Here is a 22,177-nt window from a genome sequence, read left to right as displayed (position 1 = left end):
GCCCTCCTTTTCTTTAAAAAAGCAAAAATCTAAGTTACAGTATGACACTTACAATGGAAGTGAATGGGGCCAATTTTTGGAGGGTTTAAATGCAGAAATGTTAAGCTTATAATTTTATAAATGCACTTACATTAATTCTTCTGTTAAAACTCATCTACTATTTGAAATTGAAAATAAAAAATCATAATTTTTAAGGTTTTAGTGTTTGTTGACAGTACATCATGGCAACGTTGAAAATGTTAGTAACCGATTTTTTAAAACTAAAATCATGTGGCTATACTTTTGAAACCGTGATTATTATAATGTTTACGGATTGGCCCAATTCACCTCCATTGTAAGTGCCTCACAGGAACCCAGATTTTTTAAGAAAAGGAGGGGCAGATAAAAAATATTTTTGTGGTAATCAATCATAATGCTGTCGGTTGAGTATAACTTGTATTGAACCCGGAAAATATTCCTTTAATGTGACTCATCAAGGAGCGCCATGGAAGTTAAATAAATTTGCATGTGGATGCACAATGCAAGGTCATGTGACTCACGGGAACGCGCAAACGGAGCACTGGCTGTGTCCACAATGCGCGCTCCCGGGAATAGTAACGACCCTCCCGCGCGAGCTATAGACACTGGCGCGAGACCAATACACAGAGAAGATGCGCGGCAATCCTCTATAAACGATCGTTTAGGACGTTATTCACCGGCTGTGAACGTGAACTCCTCTGGTCTCGTATGGTAAGGAGACGGCAGTGATCATATCCGTTTATATTGGCGAGGTGATGAATTAAGAAGCGGAGCTCAACTCTGTCGTCTTAGTACCCTGCCCAGTTCAAGTTGCGTGTGCGGTGTCTGTGTGCAGCTTCGCCAGAGTAAGTCTTTTAGGATGCCGTCATGGAACAATATGTGCGACTTTACTGCAAGCTGTTGGTGTCTACCTCCCAGTAGAGGGTAAGCGTGAATACCCGTTGTCGTTTAGAGACCTGATGCTTTTGTGTCGTTTTAACTTGTAGTTCTTTTATTTTGGCCCCTCGCCTTGAATTTGAGGAAAGTGCAAAGGTGATTTGGTGATATCCATATAACACGGATCTGCTTCAGGTCTGACAGTGATGCAAACGCCTTTAATACAAGCAGAGAGTTTTAATCGACTGGCGAAGCGCGACTGGATTTTACACTGTTGCACTGGAAGCTGACAGAATAATAGGACGTCTTTGTTGGCGAACATTGGCAATCTGGCAAGAGGATAAAAGACAACGCTGATCTGGGTGTCGTGACACTATCCCAATACAACCATGGCAAATGACTCCATCCAAGTAAGTTGATTGATATTGTAGAAACATACAGTCGAAGTGTTTCACTAATAGCCTCAAACTTGAATAGAATCGATGTTGCAAGACCACCGCTTGTTTATTTTACCAAAATAATCCTATGAATTTGGGGTCAGACAATAGAGTTGCTTTTAAACCCCTGCATATGCGTACACAGTTATTTAACAAAGCCATTCGAATGGATGAATGAAACCAGTTCATCTCTAAAGTGACGGAGTCCCCTACCCACCCTATATGTGAGGGGGCATTTCTCCCACCCTATATGCGAGGGGTCATTTCTCCCACCCTATATGCGAGGGGTCATTTCTCCCACCCTAGATGTGAGGGGTCATTTCTCCCACCCTATATGTGAGGGGTCATTTCTCCCACCCTAGATGTGAGGGGGCATTTCTCCCACCCTATATGTGAGGGGCAGGGTTTCCGTTGTCCGGTAATTACCGGACATTGGCCGGTAAAAAAATTAAATGTCCGACAAAATTAAATTTCTCCGGTCAAATTGTCCGATTAAAATTGCCTAATAATCCCGTCCCCCTAACACAATCTGAATTTGAGAATAAGCCTAAAATGTATAAAGCAAAAATACACCGATCTCTTGCTATGTTATAAAGGAACAGGCTCTATCGTTTGAAAGTTATGAAACAACATCGCATGCTGCATTTCAAATAAAGCGCACGTCTAAAACGGCTGTAATATAGACCTAAACGATTGCGCAACTCCCACCCTGTATGCGAGGGGTAATTTCTCCCACCCTATATGTGAGGGGTCATTTCTCCCACCCTATGTGCGAGGGGTCATTTCTCCCACCCTATATGCGAGGGGTAATTTCTCCCACCCTATATGTGAGGGGTCATTTCTCCCACCCTATATGCCAGGGGTAATTTCTCCCACCCTATATGTGAGGGGTCATTTCTCCCACCCTATATGCCAGGGGTAATTTCTCTTCCATTTGGTGGCTAAACAAAGACAAAGTGTTTGGGCTGTACACAACATTTACAGCAATTAATATGAAAAGACCTGCTTTGTGTTAAACACCAATATTTATGTTTCCCCAAACACTCCTCATGGTGGTTTGTCAGAGATATGTGTGTCTGGAATCTGTTTTCCCAGTGACATAAAAACAATAATGGTAAAGTCATAGTTTAGAGCAGGCTTTGTGTAGATTTCCTTCATATTATTTAATGACTTCTGTAAAGTCTTAAAAGACTCTCTGATGTTTTTTAACAGTTTTACACGTATTACTGTTTATGGTCAACTCAATACAAACCAGACTTTTGTTATGTAACATGGACACATAAGCTATTTTGGCAGAAATATAAAAAGCATATGATTATAAACAATTTAAAACACATTTATAGCTGGCTATTAAAGTGGTAGAGTATTGTGAGCATTATTAACTGGCCAATGCAACAATCCCTATTATTTGGTACATTTTGGAAATTTTGAACATTTAGGCTATTGGACCGCCAACGTTTCGCCAATCTGAACCTTTCTGTTTATACAATTACTCTGGGCGAATGTGAATGATTGTTGTCTTGTTCAGAGGTGGTGGTCAGGGACACATGGACAAAGTGATAGTTGTACACAAATTCTCTCAGTTACCGGTACATAAATTCACAGTCTCTTGTAGCATAGCCGTACACACACTTGTTTCCACACTTAGGATGACTTAGCAAAAGCAAGTCATTATTAGGAATGTGAATGTGATTGAGTCAGTGGCAAACTGACTGAATAACTCAATCACTTGTGTTGTGTTCGTTTGTGTTCCTTTTGTGTTCTCGGTCAAAAATGACCGGCCCACTAACATTGTTAGTAAATCTTTCTTATTGCATATATTGTCCCAAGATATTGCATTCAATAATAAATTCATAACTTAAAATAATAAAATAATAACTTAATAACAAAAAAATAACTTCTTTTTATTGATATATTGATAGAAGGATTCATTGAACTGAGCTTATACGGGGCTATTGGGGGGCATTCCCTGCAGGAAAAAAAACTGTAATAAATTATTATCCACTTGCTTGATCTAAACAAAATAGGGATCATTTTAAAGCTTAGAATCTGGACTTTACAATGCAGATACGTATATCCTTCCAATTCGTAAATAATGCTTTTTAATTTGCTGTCAGATTAGAACTATTTTGTTCTCATAATTAGCAAATTTGTTATCATAACAATTATATTCAGAGGTGTTAAAAAAAAAGATGAGATAGCCATGTGTTTTATATATCACTGGAAAGGTCTGAATTAGTAAATGCAATGAGCAAACTTATTTTACTTAAGGGCCAAACTGCAGTGAGTTTTAGAGTATGAAATTCCCACTGACACACATAAATATAATAATCAGGAGTGTCTTTTTGTTACACTTTTCCTTATTACCTCTTGAAACATACATATACCATAGACAAGGACTCACCTGATTCAAATGAGCCCAAACACATCATATGATAAGTAGATCTTGAAATGTTCCCCAAAGATTGTACATGGAAAACAATGCACAAAAGGGCGCACAACACATGTTGTGTGTCTGTGTGTGTGTTTGCGAGCACATGTCCAAGAACTTTGTGTTTGGAAATGCACTTCCACAAATGTGCTCATCTAAAGGATTGTGATTCTCCTGAACACTTAATATTTCTGTATTTTGTAATCTAATCCATTCATTTCCAATGGCTGGTCACTTTAGACCAGGAACACAAGTGTAACAAAGTGATATAAAACTAATAAAATTGTATGAAAATTATCGTAAAAAGTGTATATATACATAGCAGAGTGTTCAAATCTGTCCTAATCCTCACAAAGACACACAGCAGGATATACTGTACACAGATGCATCTCACAAACATGACATAACAGTTTGTTTGCTCAATAGATTACTAGTTCACAGATGGAACTGACAGAACTTAATGTGATGTGCTAGTGCCTTCTGTAAAGCCTCATCCCATCTTGTTGTGTGTATCTGCGTGTTTTATTAAGTAAGTTCCCGTTATGCATTAGACCAGCTTAATGGGGGTTGTACGAGTAAGCCTATTCCCAGTTTCCTGCCCTGTCTTCACTTCGCTGGCTTTTAACACAACTGCATATCGTTTTTGTCAATAGGTAACATCAGCAAATTGATTCTCTTGTGTGTACGTGGTGTATAGAATTAAGTAGACCATGCTCCTGCTCTGCTCAATATTTTGTCTTCACCTCTTGATGGGAAATTGGAGGTTCATTTAGTTTAGAAAGCATTTTTTTGCAGTCCTGCTTAATTGAGAAGGAGCAGTGGTTTTTGTGGTTGTAAGAGTATGTTTTTGTTTGGCTTATACAACAGTTAGTTCTGGTCCATTAATGTGATTGGACAAGTCAAGTGGCATTTCAAGAGAGTTGATATTTTGTAAAACAGCACTGGGATGCTTGATGCTTCACTGTTTTTATCACTCTGTTTGTTTGTGTTCACTATATAGAATTCCAATCCTATCCTCTGCAGCATTTTTACAGGGCTATTTTCATTGGCGGAACATAATTGTGTCAATTACTGACCATATTGTGTCATTGCGTCGATATTAACTAGGGCTGGGTATTGATACAGATTTCCCGATTCGATTAAATTCCAATCACAAGGTCTCAATTACATTCTGATCTCAATTTGATTCGGTATTGATTCTTATGGGTGCATTTCTGCTTCAGCGTCCATTTTGCTCACATATAAAATACATTTTCTCTTATTTATAAAGGAAATTCCCTCTTAATTATAAAGGAACCTTCTACTAGGCAACCCTTCTGGGTACAATTTGAAAATATTAATTTTACAAATGAGATATTATCATTAGTTTTTCATAAAATTGGTCACATATTAGCTTTTGAAAAATTTTCAAATTCAGTCTATTCTATCAATTATTGTCTTGAAATTGCATATATTATGTTGCATATATATTTTTAGGTACATATTTATTGTTTCCTTGCATAATTTGTTGATCCGATACCTGATCTGTATCGGCTCCGATACTGAATCCGATAATGTGTGTTAGTCATGTTTGTTACTGTCAAGCTCAAAAATGAACATAAAAGAACCATAAAAACACAATTAAAGTTGTTCATATGACTCATACATTTTATTCAAAGCCACTTGAAGATGTGCGATAGCTCTGTGATTCACAAAAGGCTGTGTTTAATAAGTAAAATGCACGCGCAGTGAATGTCGCTGCTCTGTTTACACACACACACACACACATGTTGTGTTTCCATGTTTTATGGGGACTTTCCATAGACATAATGGTTTTTATACTTTACAAACTTTATATTCTATCCCCTAAACCTAACCCTACCCCTAAACCTAACCCTCACAGAAAACATTCTGCATTTTTACATTTTCAAAAAACATAATTTAGTATGATTTATAAGCTGTTTTCCTCATGGGGACCAACAAAATGTCCCCACAAGGTCAAAAATTTCGGGTTTTACTATCCTTATGGGGACATTTGGTCCCCACAAAGTGATAAATACACGCTCACACACACACACACACACACACACACACACACACACACACACACACACACACACACACGTGGCTATATTTAGCCCTCATGCAGTGCGCAATATTTGAGCGCTACTCATGAACAACAACTCAGATGTAGATGCTGAAAAGTTTGGTTCACTTATAATATGCATTTAGAACGGCACCGGCGGTGCTTTAAAAAAAAAAAAAAGTATAAATATAAAAAAAACACCAGTTTAGTTATTTTAAATAATTATTTTAATAATTATAGTTTAACAATAATAATTATTATTCTCCAGAACTCCATGTTTTTAAGTTTAATTGAATTTCATTATCAAAATGGTGTCTAATCAATTAGTAAAAATGTTATTGCTTTTTTTTTCAGACTTTTATTCAACAGCAGTCTTGTTTGTGATATTTTGAATAATAATAATCCATCCATCCATCCATCGTCAACCGCTTATCCTGTGTACAGGGTCGCGGCAATAATAATAATAATTATTATTATTATTACAGTGAATATTACATTTTACTATACAGTTGTTATATATTTCTGTTACAATTACTTCAATTTAAGGCATCTATCTTTTATTTTGATTGTGCTTTTATTATGACGAAATCTCATCTTTTTACACTGGCCTTTGAGTCTGACAAATGAAATGTAGGAAACAGTTTTGGAGTGTTTGTATTTTAGACTACTGGTGTTTGTGTATGTGGTAATTTTGAAATGTTTTGTATTCAATTTTATTACTGTGAAGCACTTTGGTCAACTCTTGTTTTAAATGATATGTACATAAGTTTGAGCTGAGATTAAAGTGCAAATACTGTGATTTAATTATATAAATATGTTGTTTGCGTGTGCTGTGTGGTTCACAATGGATGAGTGCTCTGCTCTGTCATCTCATACAACGTGAATGTATCAACGTCTGTGGAGTTTCTCAATGTCTGTGGAGTTTCTAGTGGATGAGTGGTCAGATTTATACATTGAAAGTATGCAGCTCATTCACACTAAGATTGCAGCTATTAGCAGTTTAATAAATTACCCTAGGACATGCTACGATTTTAATTCGATACATTTCCATTTCAGTGTAAAAGGAGTTACAGCACGTGTTCAAATTAAGCCTGTGAGCATTTTAAAGCTGTCGTTGTTAGTAGGGCTGGGCTATAAAACGTTATCGATATATCACGATAAAGAAAATCCACGATAAGCTTTTGAGGAATTTTCGATATTTACTGCGTGTCTTTAAAACACAAGCAGTTTGGCTTTCTCAGGCTGCGTTTCCACTTGGGCGGACAAAATCCGCTCAAAGGCGCTCACAGCGCTAGGAGAGAGCTTGCTCCGCACCGCTGCCAATCCTACGAGCATGACGCTCGGCTTTCATAGGTATTAATTGAAAACACTCTCAGCTTCTATCACAACGCGCCAGTGGTAACGTAGGGTCTGACTGGATGAACTTGTTAATGCTAGCTGCCTTGCTAACAATTTGGTTACGTCGGAAACCGGATTGATTCCATCCGCATCTCAAGACTTCATGACAAAGATTGCGCCCTCTCATCGTCTCTAGTGAAGAGCGCGACAGAACAACAGGGATGTGGACAACAGCTCTGATCTTTCTGCGCTGTAATCTTGATACAAAAAATATTTCATTTTAATGTAAAAATATTCCAACAAATACTGGACTGCTGCCACTATGCTTCAGAACAAACAGATGATCTTTTAACATTCATTTTCAATTGATAAACGGTAAAAGACTGTAAAATTGGTAAAAGATCCCGCAGACCCCACTGCTTTGGCCGTCTAGACCCCACCATTTGGCTGTTTAGAATAAATGTTTTCTTCTTTTCTTCCATCAACTTTGAAATAAAAAAAGAAAGTGCAATGTGTAAAGGTATATCGTGATAAATATCGATATCGAACAATATGAAAAAGATTATCGTGATAACAATTTTGGCCATATTGCCCAGCCCTAGTTGTTAGTCATAATGCATGCTGGTAAAGGATAGAGTCATTGCAGAAACACTGATATCATTACACCTTTTTTATTTTAGTATTGACTTGGTACCAAAATACCATTGCTTTTGACAACACTAGTATATATAGCTAGGCGCTAGCTACAAATGTAATATCCGCAATTTACTCACACTGTATGGCGACGTACGAATTACGCGGCGTTTCAACTTGAACTTAATATTGAAATAATCATTGTGCCACATTGCCATTATTAATTACAGGACTTACTATTAGCTGATTACAACTGTATTTTAGTTGTTACTACAAAATGCAAACGTTACTGTGTAGCTAGCAAAATACTCATCGGCCACTTGAAAGCAAGCTACATATTATCTGCAAATGGCAACAACAGTTCACTTTCTTTGTCGTCGTAGTTGTCATTTAGCTAGTTGTCTCTTAGTGTAGTGTCTCTCAGTTTTCCAAAAAAGTTTGGAAAAACAATCAGAACTTTCACAACTTTTCCTGTTCCGCAGATGAGCGAACAGGTTGGAGGAGTTCCTGTGTTTCTCTGCCTCATTTCTGCCACATGTTTTTCACAAAAGGAAACCATTTCCATAAAACAAACCCAAAATACTTCCTTAATTCAGACTTAACCCTATTAGAAGGTGAATAAAGGGTTAGCTGCATTCCTCCTTCTGCTTCCTTCTTGTTCACATTGCTTTTGTTTACATCAGAGTCCACACGTGTCATTTTTGCTGCATACACACGTGCTGTGAATCTTGATACATTAGTGGGAAAAAAATTACTGTGCTTTCAGAAAAATCTAAACAATTTGGCTAAAAGTTTAGCTAGAATTATTTACCGTAGTTTAAAGTGCCTACGACAACAATATTGTGCATGTTAATTACCGTGAAATACCATATTACCGAATACCGTCACATGTGTAAACTGCATGAAGAGTTTCTCTGTAGCTGAGTTCACATTCACAACAGCTGAATACTGTTCTCCTAATTTTAACATTTCCTCTTCTGTCCAAAAATACCTGGTTTCATGGGTAGTATTATTTGTATTAGTATTAGGCCTGTCACAATTATGAAATTTGGCTGGCGATTAATTGTCTCTTTAACACCGTAAGAAGTAATTTTTACATATTTAACTTCAAATTTAAAACGTTAAAGCTATATGAATGACATACAAATATGTGTATGTATATATAATATTAGGGCTGTCAATCGATTAAACATTTTAATCAAATTAATTACATGAATTAATCGTGATTAATCGCATATACACATTTGCTGAGAAAGCCCCTCATATAACAATAATTCAATATATATTGATTAAATAATTATACATAGATATCTTTAAATATAAAAATATTATATATATAATATATATAATATATATATATATACAAAATACAAAAATATTCAGATAATTAAAATGCGTTACATTCTTGTGACAGAAGAGTTAATCATTGATAAGACAATACAAAAAGCGGCTTTAGAATACAATGTATTGTTTACTACCATATTATTGATCATAAGTCAATCATTGGCACACAGTTCACAGCAATCCATTTCACAAGTGAATTTCTCAATCAGTTGGAGATTTATTATGAGGGCTTGTTTAAGGACCCGTCAATGCACACCTGCGTCAGAGATTTTTTTTTTTTAGAAACAACCCTACAGATATATATACTACAGATATATTTTACAATAATGCCAAGACATTATGTTCATTACATAGTGCAATGGTTTTCAATGCTTTGGAGTTGTTGGAGGTACAAAGAGTATTTAAATAATATTTTAAGTCTTTACATAAAAGTGCAAATAGGGGCTTTATAGACATAAATTTACACTTATGTATAAAAAAAACACATTCCAAAAAAGGCGAGGGGCAGATTCATCTACATCGTTACAGAAGGAGCAAGGTGGGTCTATTTCAGGGAGCATGTTTCTTAAATAAAGATTGACTGGGTAAAAATGGTGTAACAGCTTACAGGAAACCTCCTTAACCTTGTTGGTCATTAAATATTTGTGAAGTAAAGACCATACGACCTGCGTCAGACATGCTTGTGTTGTGTCTCGGGTGTGTTGCATCATAAAAAAAAAAGTAAAATTTTTAGGTCACTGTGTCAAGATAAATATATTGTTTAATACTCAATCTTTAAACACATCTTAAGATTCCTTAGTTCACATTTGCGCTCCTTCAAGTGTTTTGAACGCAAGACCGTAACGCACGTTTGTGTGTGTGTCCCCGCTGACGGGTTGTGAATGTTTTGTTCACTGTAATAAACTGTGTGTTGCTCACACAGCTGAAATTTCACTTACTGCCCTCTGGAGTAAACAGGTGGTACTACAAGCTTGCATCTCTCAGGAAAGCATTGCGATTAAATGCGTTCATATTTTTAAAGCGTTATTTTTTGTAAAATTAATCGCACGTTATTAACGCGTTAAATCGACAGCCCTAATATATATATATATATATATATATATATATATATATATATATATATATATATACTTTTTTTTCTCCACAATTTTGGAATGCCCAATTCCCACTACTTACTAGGTCTACTACTTGCCGTGGTTACTCACCTCAATCCAGGTGGCGGAGGACAAGTCTCAGTTGCTTCTGCTTCTAAGAGCTTCAATTTGTGCATCTTATCACGTGGCTTGTTATGCATGACACCGCGGAGACTCACAGCATGTGGAGGCTCATGCTACTCGTCACGATCTACGCACAACTTACCATGCAAGAATCACTTAATCGCAACCACGAGGAGGGTATCCCATGCGACTCTACCCTCCCTAGCATCCGGCCCAATTTGGTTGCTTAGCAGACCTGGCTGGAGTCACTTAGCACACCCTGGATTCAAACTTGCGACTCTAGGGGTGGTAGTCAGCGTCAGTACTTAATTGTCATATTACAGAATTGCTCGATATAGATTGCTGTTCAGAAACAAGATAAAGCCGAATTAATCAGAGGTTTAATAAACAGTAAACAGTTGAGAAGATAAGTTTGCGTTCCCTTTTTTTCTCATAAATGTTCACACCACTTTCATAATTTATATAAATATAAGAGATAAAATATTTTATTATTTAGTACTGCTCTTAAAAATCTACATTACAGATATTTACATAAAGTACTATGCACCTTGTGTAATAGTTGTGTAGAAGTCAAAAGCTTGATTTTATATATACGGTGCATGTATGTATGGTATGTAATGTAATGTAAAATATTGCCTTAGTCTTGCTTTACTGTTACCGGATTGCCCATACAGAGACTACAAGAGAGCAAATCGAATGAAAAAATAATGCAGTTTATTGTGATAATCCAATTTTCCACAGGTTTCCACGGGGCATTGAAAAGCATTAAAAGTCATTAAATGGATTTTGCGAAAATTAAGGCCTTAAATGGCTTTAAAAAGCTTTAAATGTTATTCCTACACGCATTAAAAATATAGATAGTTTTGAGAAAATAATATTACAAATTTATTTTGAATTTAACCTTCATAATTAATAACTTTGATTTGATGTCGCAAAAATATGTTCATTGGTGTGATAAACACTCGGAACCAGTTTGGTAATTGCCACCGGCCGGTGCAAAATTGCCGTAATGCCGGATGTTTGGACAGCGGCAGGCTGGGACCTGGAGGAGTTAGAACAGAGAATGTAAATTTAGTAAAGTCGAAAAGAAATGGGTAAGTGCAGATTCCAGCAAAAGTGGCTAGAAGTCAAAGAATTTAGGACATGGTTGCAGCCCGTTGGTTGTCAACATGGAGCCGTTAAATCTCATATGCAGTCCGATGGCCACAAATCGGCTTTAAAAAGCAGACAGCAATTAACTATCTCTAGTGCTGTGACCGACAAAGTAACCTCTTCAGCAACTACTACTACCATCACAAACACCACAACTGCTGCTGTAGTGACCACCGCTTCCTGCGGAGCCACTACCGAAGGAAAATCGATCGACCTTTTAGCAGCGTTTGGTTCGAATGCGACGCTGCAGGCAGAGGTGCAGGCAGACGTTTAAGACACCAGAGCGTGCAGCACCACTCATACGAATCAAAAGAAGGTGTTTCTGAGTTGTTCCAGGGAATGTTTCCTGATTGGCAAATAGCCAAATCTTTCACCTGTGGAAAGGACAAAACCAGCTACATTTTAATATGTGGACTTGCCCCATACTTAAAAAATAAACTGATATCTGCGATTAACAATGTAGCCTCAGCCAGGACCATATACAGGATAAATACAATAATAATACAATAAAAAAAAATACAATAAAAACCACCTGACCTGACCTGACCTGAGGATCTACCTTGATGAAGAGAGGAGGAAGAGACAGGGTGCCACGTGTGGACTTAAGAGAAAAGCTTTGGAAGATGAGCTGGAAGAACTGAAAAAGAAAAGGGAGGTGTTGATGGAGATGTGCGCCAGCCTTCAGAATGATGTCGATCAACTAGCTGAGCAGGCCAAAAACAAATCTAACACTCTCATGTCTCAAATGATTACAAAATCTAATACTCTGAGGAGATACAAGGACAAATGCAATGAATTGAAAAATGTTGAGTCAGAGTTGGAACTAAAAGTGAGCAAACTAATGCAATGATTAATTATCTTATTTACACAAATTTAAAACTGTGTAATTTCTATAGAACTTGAATTTTGCATAAATAAAGTTCCAGCCTTAAAAAGTTCTGAGTTTTTCCTTCGCTGTCCAGACTGATTGAATTTGGGGATATAGTTGAAGGAGGTCACGTGTATTCGATGGTGGTACAATTTACACAAACATAAACATAGTGGCTTTTTTCAAGTCATGGCTTGATGTGTATATGTATGTATATATATATATGTGTATGTATATAGAGTATATGTGTGTGTGTGTGTGTATATACGTGGTTAGTCATGGCTCGTGTATGGCATTATTTTTTTTTTAAATGGCATTAAAAAAGGCATTAAATAGCATTAAATTAGATTTGATGATACCTGCAGAAACCCTGACTCCATTGTATCACCACAGCTCCAGATCGTGTTCACTATTGACATCATGTCCTGCTCTGTCACCACACCCTCAGCCTATTTACAGACCCATAGGAGCATGTGTGCACATAGCTCGCTGCTGTCATGTTTGTGTTATCCTCCTGGGCAGGATTATGTTATTGTGTTAAGCTTAGAATTGGACTAACTTGGTGGTTTCTGTATTCACTCGCTGACCACTTTATTAGGTTCCTAATAAACTGTTGCTGAGGTGTAACATGGGTTGGTTTGCCTGTGATCACTAGTAAGTCTTCATAGGGCGTTCACTAGTGTTCATGGCCTCATATAGCGTATATCCAACCCTGCGAAGAAAGTATTGGTATATTTAAACTTATCAACAGCTGTTTTAATACTTTGTCAGTACTTTGGAAACTTGATCGTTCCCCTCCCCATTTTTCACCCAAGTGTAGAACAGCTGCATTTTCTCATGATCTCATAAAGACTAACTATATATGTGTCCCATAGCCTTGTTCCATTCCTGCCCCTTCCCATTGTGACATCAACAGTTCTGTTGCCGTGATGAGTTCTGCTCATTATCCAGTGTTTAAAGCTCAGCATCAGAGCAGCTTTGCTTGCATAACTGTCCCATTACAAAAACCACTCTTCCATTATTTCAGAGCCTTGGGCTAGTCCTCCATACATTGATGCTGTTGTAAAGCACTCATTAACTTTGTAAAAGCTAGCCCATTCTCTCTTGCTCATCTCGTACTGATCTTCTGTTGTGTTTGAGTTGCTTGATAGAATCTTTCATTCATCTTGAATAGCCTATCAAAATTGGTTGTTTTTTTGTCTGTTAAATTAAAGGGATTGTTCACCCAAAAGTTTTAATTCACCCTCATGCCATCCCAGATGTGTATGACATTATTTCATCTGCTGAATACAATTTTTTGAAGAATATTTAATCTTTTTCTCAGCAAACACACTTATCTTGTCTCTTCACAAGACATGGATTAAACCATATTGATTTCTTTTATGGTACTATGTGCTTTTCTGACCACCATTCACTTGCAATGTGTGGACCTACAGAGCTAAAATATTGTTCTAAAAATATTTGTGTTCATCAGAAGAAAGAAAGACTTGCACATCGGGGATGGCATTAGGGTGAGTAAATGATGAGAATTTTCCTTTTTGGGGGGGAAGTATTCCTTTAATGTTTTATGAGTGTGTTCATCTCCTCAAATTTCTAAAAAGCTCTGGATAAAGGCCCTGGTTTCCTTGTTAAACACTCAAAAATAAGAATTATTTTAATTTCACTCGCCCGGAATAGTTTTCTTTGGATGCCACCCTGTTAATTCATTCCAAAGCAATGAATATTTAATTCTGTAAAAGCCATCATACTCCACAGAAAGACACATCCTCCCCTCCCTTGGACACTGTCCTGTTGCTCTTTGTCTGAGAGCGGCAACAGATAGGGTGTTGTAAACTGATCCACAGGGTGTAGTAGTGCCTGTAATCTCTCTCCCTTTCTCTCTCCCTCTACTTCTGTCTCTCTTTCCCCCTTCCTCTTTGTTCACAGCAGAAACACCAGCTGCTCTGTTTCTCACTGAGCTCCCCCGCCTTTACTCCAAAATTCCCCTCTCTTTCTCCCTTTATCAGACATTCTCCCTCATTCCCTGGCTCTCTTAGATTTCCTTGCTCAATTTAGGATTCAGGCACTCTTTTTGGAGATCTGATTGGTCTGACAGAACATGCTGAATTTGAGCCATAATTTTGAGAAATTTTCCGCGTTTTGTGTGCCTGACAAATGACGATCATTGAAACCTTAGTTGCTAGGGGTGTAACCCATCAGTCTGGATCGATGTGCAGTGGCAAGAAAAAGTATGCTCATTGATTATTCAGAAAATGTCTCGCACAGGCACATAAATCACACAAACACAAAAGCCATCAATCAGCCAGTGATTTTTCGTCATTTGTGTCTCTCTCTACTCTCTTTTCTTTCTGGATAACAAAATCGACCAGTGATTGTCTTGCAATCGACTGGCCGAACGTGATCAACATCATATTAGGGATGCACCGAAATGACATTTCTTTGCCTATACCAGTACTGATTTTAACAAATACCTATTGTCCGATACTGATATTTTGTCTTACACATTGCTGAATGAAGTGCTGAATGAAGTGCTGATTGCAGTCTATTTTTTAAACGAAGCCTTTCAAGTTTTTGTAATCGTGCAAGACAATATTGCGATTTCAATCTTAACTCAATCAGTCATGCAGCCTTAATGGATACCATATGCTGCTGGTTTGAAAGCGTTTTGGATGGTTTTACCTCATCATGTATAAATGTGCCACTCTCAAAACTGTCACTTCTGTTAGAAAGTTTTTTCCTCAATGTGAGAACAAGAATGATTATAAATTAAATATTACATGTTCTTGGGAGTGCCAACACTTCTACATTCTGTTGCTATAATTATTTCTGGATTCTACATTTGAATTCAAATAATTTTTACAAAGTATGTTTGCCATTTTTTATTTTTTTTTTTATCCCCTTTTCTCCCAATTTGGTAGGTCCTCGTGGGGGTGCGGTTACTCACCTCAATCCGGGTGGAGGACAAGTCGCAGTTGCCTCCGCTTCTGAGACAGTCAATCTGCGCATCTTATCACATGGTTCGTTATGCATGACTCCACGGAGACTCACAGCATGTGGAGGCTCATGCTACACTCCGTGAAACACGCACAACTTACCACGTACCCCATTTAGATCACGAGGAGGTTACCCCATGTGATTCTGACCTCCTTAGTTACCGGGCCAATTTTGGTTGCTTAGGAGACCTGGCTGGAGTCACTCTGCACGCCCTGGATTCGAACTCGCGACTCCAGGGGTGGTAGTCAGTACTCGATGAGCTACCCAGGACCCCCAAAATCTGTTTATAATTAATTATAAATGAACCATCAGTTTTTCATAGCTGCATTTTCATGCTTAACTGATTTTCAGATGGTTTTAATTTGGTCAATAATTGGCCAATTAATATTGCCGGTCGATACATCGGTGCATCTCTACGTAATATGTACTTCTGTCATTGAATAAAAAAAGTTATGTTGTGATTTTTAGAATCAATATCAGAATCATTCAAATGAACGATCGCAATTAATCCAATTTTGTTTTTGTTTTAATCCAGCCCTAATATTTACTATATAATTTGATCTATATAGTTTATAATATATATATAGTTTAGTGATTGGTTTGATCCAAAAAAGATTCATGCATACTCTTAGCAGTTTCTGCGTAACAGTTTATTTCTTGATTGAGTTGTATGCGCCCTATTTCTTTAAAGCCAACACTTTATAGTAGCATTAGGCTATGCCTAAGTAATTTTACTTAAATTTATGTTTTTATTATATTACTAGGTAAAGAGAAAAGTTCTGCAACTGCAGTCACACCTCAGTTGGTAACCAGAATGCACACATTCATGTCAGAGCGTGTAAGAGAATAATTAGACAAAGAGGAAATTTTCAATTTCCCAGAAGATTTTTTTTGACTAAAACAAGGCAAAGTAGATAAGTTAATAGGTTTTATTTTTACATTTATAAAGAAACTTAGTTGGACACTAATTTTATGTAAAAGGAAATCAAAAAGTCAGAGTGCTTGTGTTTTTTCTTGTCTGTCACATTAGAAAAGAAGATGTGCACATGCCTTCCTGTGTTTGTGTACATGACCACGTGTGTATGCGTGTTTGAAAAAGAGAGAACCTACTCTGGTCAATGTGTCTCTGCCTAGTCCCCTGACTCTGGGTGGGTCCACTGTTATATAGTGTACTTAATGCTGTATGTGTGTGTGTGTGTGTGTGTGTGTGTGTGTGTGTGTGTGTGTGTGTGTGTGTGTGTGTGTGTGTTTTTCGGTATGAAAAAGGTACTTCTCCCTTTCGCAACACAAGTGGCTACAACTCAACAATCCCATCATTCATACAATCCAAGATAGCAACACTCTATATGATCTACTCCAGGAAGAAATAGACTGATCTTATCCACACAAACACACACTGAGCAGAGATAATGAGATGTATATGGAAGTAGAATGGCAGTGAAATATAAGCCTATGTAAACTAAATTCTCCATTCATCAACAGTATCTGACAGTTTGCATAAGGAAGCATATTTTAGTTTGATGTTGCTTTAACTTATGCAAATACATTACAATGTGGTTTGCAATGTATTTAGCATTTCTCAAATATTGTTTTTGTTTCCCCGTCCTGGTCGTTTTTTTGACGTTTATTATATACACATATAGAAATTTAGATCAACTCTGCTGGGTTAAATGCACATTGTGTGAAAAGTGATACATGTGAGACCCAGGAACCTGCATTGGGTGTGATCACAGACAGGTGTATCCACTATACAGGTGTATCCTGGACAACAGCTGCCTTAGCAACCACGATTAGTGATGTCACAGGATATTCTCTCACAGGAGAGGGGAAGAACACACACACAGAGCTTTTTAATTAGCTCAGGCACTTTAATTAAGGAACATTATGTAACAATATGTATTAACATCATGTAAAAAATCTCATTCTCATTATTGTAATGACAACCCCCCCCCCAATAATAATCTTATTTAAAATGTTAAGAAATTATAACATGTTGTACTCTCTGTAATTTATGCCGATATTATAAGAATAGTATTTTTTTCAATTTGGATAAAAAAAATGTTGGTGATTATTTAAAAAAAATATTGAGATTGCAATATGATTGTAAAACAGTTAAAGGACGGGCAAGGAGGAGGCGAGAACTGGCTTGTCAACATAAATTATATTTTAATGAGAAACTCAAACCAAAAGCACAAACATAAACACACATGACGGACATGCCCGTAATTATCTCTCTCTTGAACCATCGTCAACGGCCGCCTTTATCCCTCGCGCGCCTCATCAGGCCGATTGGCGACCGGGCACGCGATATTCCGACCCGGTCCCGCCCCCCTCCGCTCCACAATTATTTACATAAAAAAGAAAACAAAAAAAAAAACCTATAGGCATTTCCTTTTGGCAAACATACTCTACTGCCAATGGAAATACTGTTCAAGAAATTGTATTCACATTTGACTCCTCTTAAAAAGAACTAGTATAAATAAATAAAAATACAGTAAAACATACATCTTTACATTGTATCTGTTCACTGTGTACCTGTTTTTGTCGACTTTGTGATATGGTCTCAGCCCACTTTTAATCAGTATTTGGGAACCCAATAATAAGAAATTTTCTCTGGAATATATACTGCCTGCCCAAAAAAAAAAGTTGCCGTTTGGATTTAAATAAGTAGACACTTAAGAGCCTATGATTGGATCATTATTGCTATGATTAATATGTTTCAGCTGGCAACAATTCTTTTAACCCTAACTGATGCAGTATGTAGCTTCTCATTTCTTAAACAGCCATGTTGGAAGACGTATCCCGTGGCCATGGAAAAGATGTTACTGTGTTTCAGAAGGGGTGAATTATTGGCCTGCATCAAAATAAGAAAACAACTAAGGAGATTGCTGAAATCATATATATATATATATATATATATATATATATATATATATATATATATATATATTAGGGCTGTCAATCGATTAATTAATTAATTACATGGTGTCCCGATTAATTAATCGCGATTAACAGCTGAAATTTGACTTACTGCCTTGAGTAAACAGGTGGTACTACAAGCTTGCATTTCTCAGGAATCTTCCTTATTATGGTCCGTGGGCATGCGATTAATTGCGTTACTTTTTTTAACACGTTATTTTTTTTTATTATTATTAATCGCACTGAATTAACACGTTAAATCGACAGCCCTAATATATATATGTGTGTGTGTGCGTGCGCACATGTTGGTCTATCTATCATTACGTGTGTGTATGTGTTTTAAATTCTGGAATAGCTTTGGTGATGAGATATCCACTCATGTAAATGCTCACTGTTCTGATTTAATGAAGAATGGTGGCGGGCACTAAAAAGGTCTGTGTTTTAATGACGCTCTTTGGTCTGTTTGTGGTACTGCGACCAGATGAGTAGGTCTCTGCTTAATGTGCCCCCTCTCACACATCTAATGTCTGCATTTTGAGGTTTGTCATGTAAGTGTATCCCTGTGTGATAGAGGATTTACTCACAGTGGAGGAAGAAACCACCTCTAACATCATCAATTCATCCCACGTCCTTACTCATGATAGGTGTGAAGAATGCTGTTTGGAGCAGATGAGATGCACCTGTTGCACCTATTCACCACTGCTATGTGCACTTGCTAGAAGAGTACACAGTGTAGCAGAATTGGGACACCTCATACCCTTTGACTCAGTACCGATCTTTCCTGATGGTGTTAGGAATAGGATACCCTGAATCACAAACCACTTCCTGGAGACTTTAGATCCTCTTCCTTTGTTTTATTAGTGGTGATTTCTAAGGCTAAGCATCACTATGTTGGCTTTCATACTGTTATTCTATGGACTTGATTTTTTTTTTTTTTTAAATGCCTAAACTAAGGGCACAATTGCTGACTGTAACTTGTCCCAGTGCTCTCAAGCTACATCATCCAAAAACACAGACCTTCAGACTGTTCTGACCCAGGTCATGCTATGATTTTTCAAACTGATCATGCTAACGGATTTCACGTAGTGAAAGAGCCAAAATCCCATAGATTTACATTGACTGATTGTTCAAATGGGCCAAGATTCTTCAAACTCAAACTGTCAATAAATTAAAATCAAATTCAAATCCATCCATCCAAAATTTTCAACCAGTGTTTAGAACTTGAACAAAAAATTTCAGAATCGAATGTCAAATTGGTTAATGTGTCAATTGCATACATTCTTTTTAGCCGATTAACATGTTAATTCTGACAGCTCTAGTAAAAATCGAATTTTTCTTACACTGTGAAAATGTCTGTAATTTTAACAGTAAAAGTCTGCAAAAATGCTACAGTAAAAAATGTTAATTGTAAATGGGCAGTTTATCTTCAAATATATGGTAAAAATTATAATATATTTAAAAAGACAATGTAATTTTACAGTACAATGTTGTAAAAATGTATTTATTTTCTAAGCTTTTACCATATAATTAACGTTAAACAATTATATTATGTTAACAAGCGAGTACGTGTACTTTTTATGGTAAATTATTTTTTAAATTACGGTTAAAAATACAACATTGCATTCCCAGAATTCCCTGCGTTACCCATCACCCTTCATTTCATTATATTGTATGGGTATAGTTATGTTTGGGGTGTTCTGTGTTATATTTGATGTAGTTTAGTTAATATTTATTATATTATTTTAATTTCACATGCATTACCCTGATGGTGTTGTGTTTGTGTGAGTGACACTGAGCAATACCTCTACATGTTTATTGATCATTACTCTTGTAAAGGCCACTACTGATGAACTTCATGTCATCATGTGCCTTTCTGTAAATTCTACGGTGGGTAACAATACATTATAAAGTGAAAAGAAGATTCTTACTGTTTTAGAAGGTTAAAGTATTAAGTTTATATATTTTAATAATATAAATGGTAATGCATTGTAAAATATACAGGCATCAAAATTGCATCCCGTAAAGCCTGAATCGTGGTTACCGTATTTTTCACAGTGAATTTTTGGCTTACAGCTACCAGTTTTTTTTACTGTAAATTTTACAGGATTTATTATTTTTTTTTCAGTGTAAATAAAAGCCTTTCCAAGGCCAGTCACCACCGCTACGTTCACTGTGAGTTCATATATCCGGAGATAGAGAATCAGTATAATAGTTTATTATGTCGTTTTTAAAGTGAAAGTTCAGGAGTATTTAATTTAGAGTGTAATCCACTCTACACAATGATAGCTTACAGCAGTCTGTGGGATTGAGTCAGTATAGCAGATACTTTAGGAAGGCTTTTTCCTGACAATGCTACAATGAAACTATTCATCTGAACTCAATGCACACTCACACACACACACACACACACACACACACACACACACACACACACACACACACACACACACACACACATCATTCATTTCAACCCATAATGAACACACTGAAATGCAACAAAATGACTTAAAATACTCTTTGCCTCTCCATGTGCACAAACACACACAGTCGGTGTGCATCTGTTGGCGCATTGGATCATATTGTCAATACATGAGATGGCCATCAATCTGGGAAAGAATCAGACATTTCGCAGTTCTGTCTATGCCATCATTATCTTTATATGTTTAGATACAGTAGTGTGTTTGTGGGCGTCTGTTTCTATCCATCAATCTGACACTAAACACTAAAGCTCACCACACGAGAATGCAAAGAATGCTCCAGATGTGTCTCTGTGTGTTTGGGTGTAGTAAAGAGGCCAACAGCAAGCTTTTCCACTTCTTTTCCATCCCTTTTCAAACTGTTCTTATGAATGGATGGCCACTTTGGCTTTGTTCACACTGCACATGAATCTGATTAATTTGTTTTTAATCTGATCTTTAGGACTGACTGTTCACTGCCATTATGCAAGAATAAAATGCACAATACCAGTAAGACAGCATGTCAGCGTCCTCGTCTAACTAAACTTGATATAAGCAAAATCTCACCAAAAATTTAATCAAACTGTCCAAAAACCTTGAGTTCATGGCAACTGTAGCAAAATGTAATGAAATGTTACTCTACCAAGCAGAGCCTCTTAGCACAACTGCATGAGAAAGGAACGCAAGCTTTCCCGGATCCAAGTGCTGCTGAGTTTCTTTTTCTTGGATCTGAATAATTCATAACATTTCTGCAACATCGATTCTCATGCATCGATCTTGGAATATGATTTTTCAATTATGAATAGTTAGTCTTTGTCAATAATCGATTTAAAATATATAAATATTAAATTATTACGCGAGTGATATAAATGAGACATGCATGGCTTCATTCTCTAGCGTATCCCGGAGCATGCGCTCTCACAGATTGCCCTTCACAGATGCGTGGTGCTCGCTTCCATCATCCTTCATGGGATCTCAACTGCTCTCCGTTCCATCCGTAACTCTCATTGAAGCTTTTTCTGTGCAGCTTTTCAAGTATTTCAAGCACCTTATATCTGGTATCTCCTCCAAATGGCCACTATCTCACGAGCAAATATCAGCTCGCAATAGCACTCTTGTCGTGAGTCAAACACGCTCAAACCAATTGATACAGCTGCCAACTCACTGCGTTGCCACTACATGGATGGAAATTAACGGGAGCTTGGGGCAAAAATGGCATTAAAAATGGGGCCTGAAATCCAAATTAGGTGACAAAAGAAATCCCTCATAAGGAATTCTTCCATTTTTTATTTGTAATCTAAATATGACTTTTGGACCATCAAAGTGCTGGCACCCATGCATTTCCATTATAAGGACCTGACAGATCTCTATCTTCTAAAAATCTTCATATGTGTTCTGCTGAAGAAAGACACATCTGGGATGGCATCGG

The 22,177-nt window shown here is 37.0% G+C and overlaps 1 protein-coding gene across 1 annotated transcript in view; it reads left to right on the top strand.

Annotated features, from left to right (window-relative positions):
* The first annotated feature begins 579 nt into the window (after nucleotides 1-579).
* pkn1a (protein kinase N1a) overlaps nucleotides 580-22,177 on the top strand; it is a 60,700-nt gene continuing 39,102 nt past the window's right edge. The window contains exon 1 of the mRNA XM_052126972.1: nucleotides 580-1,304. Coding sequence (XP_051982932.1) covers nucleotides 1,284-1,304 — 21 coding nt within the window. The 5' untranslated portion in view covers nucleotides 580-1,283. The remainder of the gene's footprint in view (nucleotides 1,305-22,177) is intronic.

The sequence above is a fragment of the Xyrauchen texanus genome, chromosome 5, assembly GCF_025860055.1.
Source record: "Xyrauchen texanus isolate HMW12.3.18 chromosome 5, RBS_HiC_50CHRs, whole genome shotgun sequence".
Lineage (NCBI taxonomy): Eukaryota > Metazoa > Chordata > Actinopteri > Cypriniformes > Catostomidae > Xyrauchen > Xyrauchen texanus.
The sequence above is the reverse complement of the archived record's forward strand: the minus strand, read 5'-3'. Positions and strand labels throughout refer to the sequence as shown.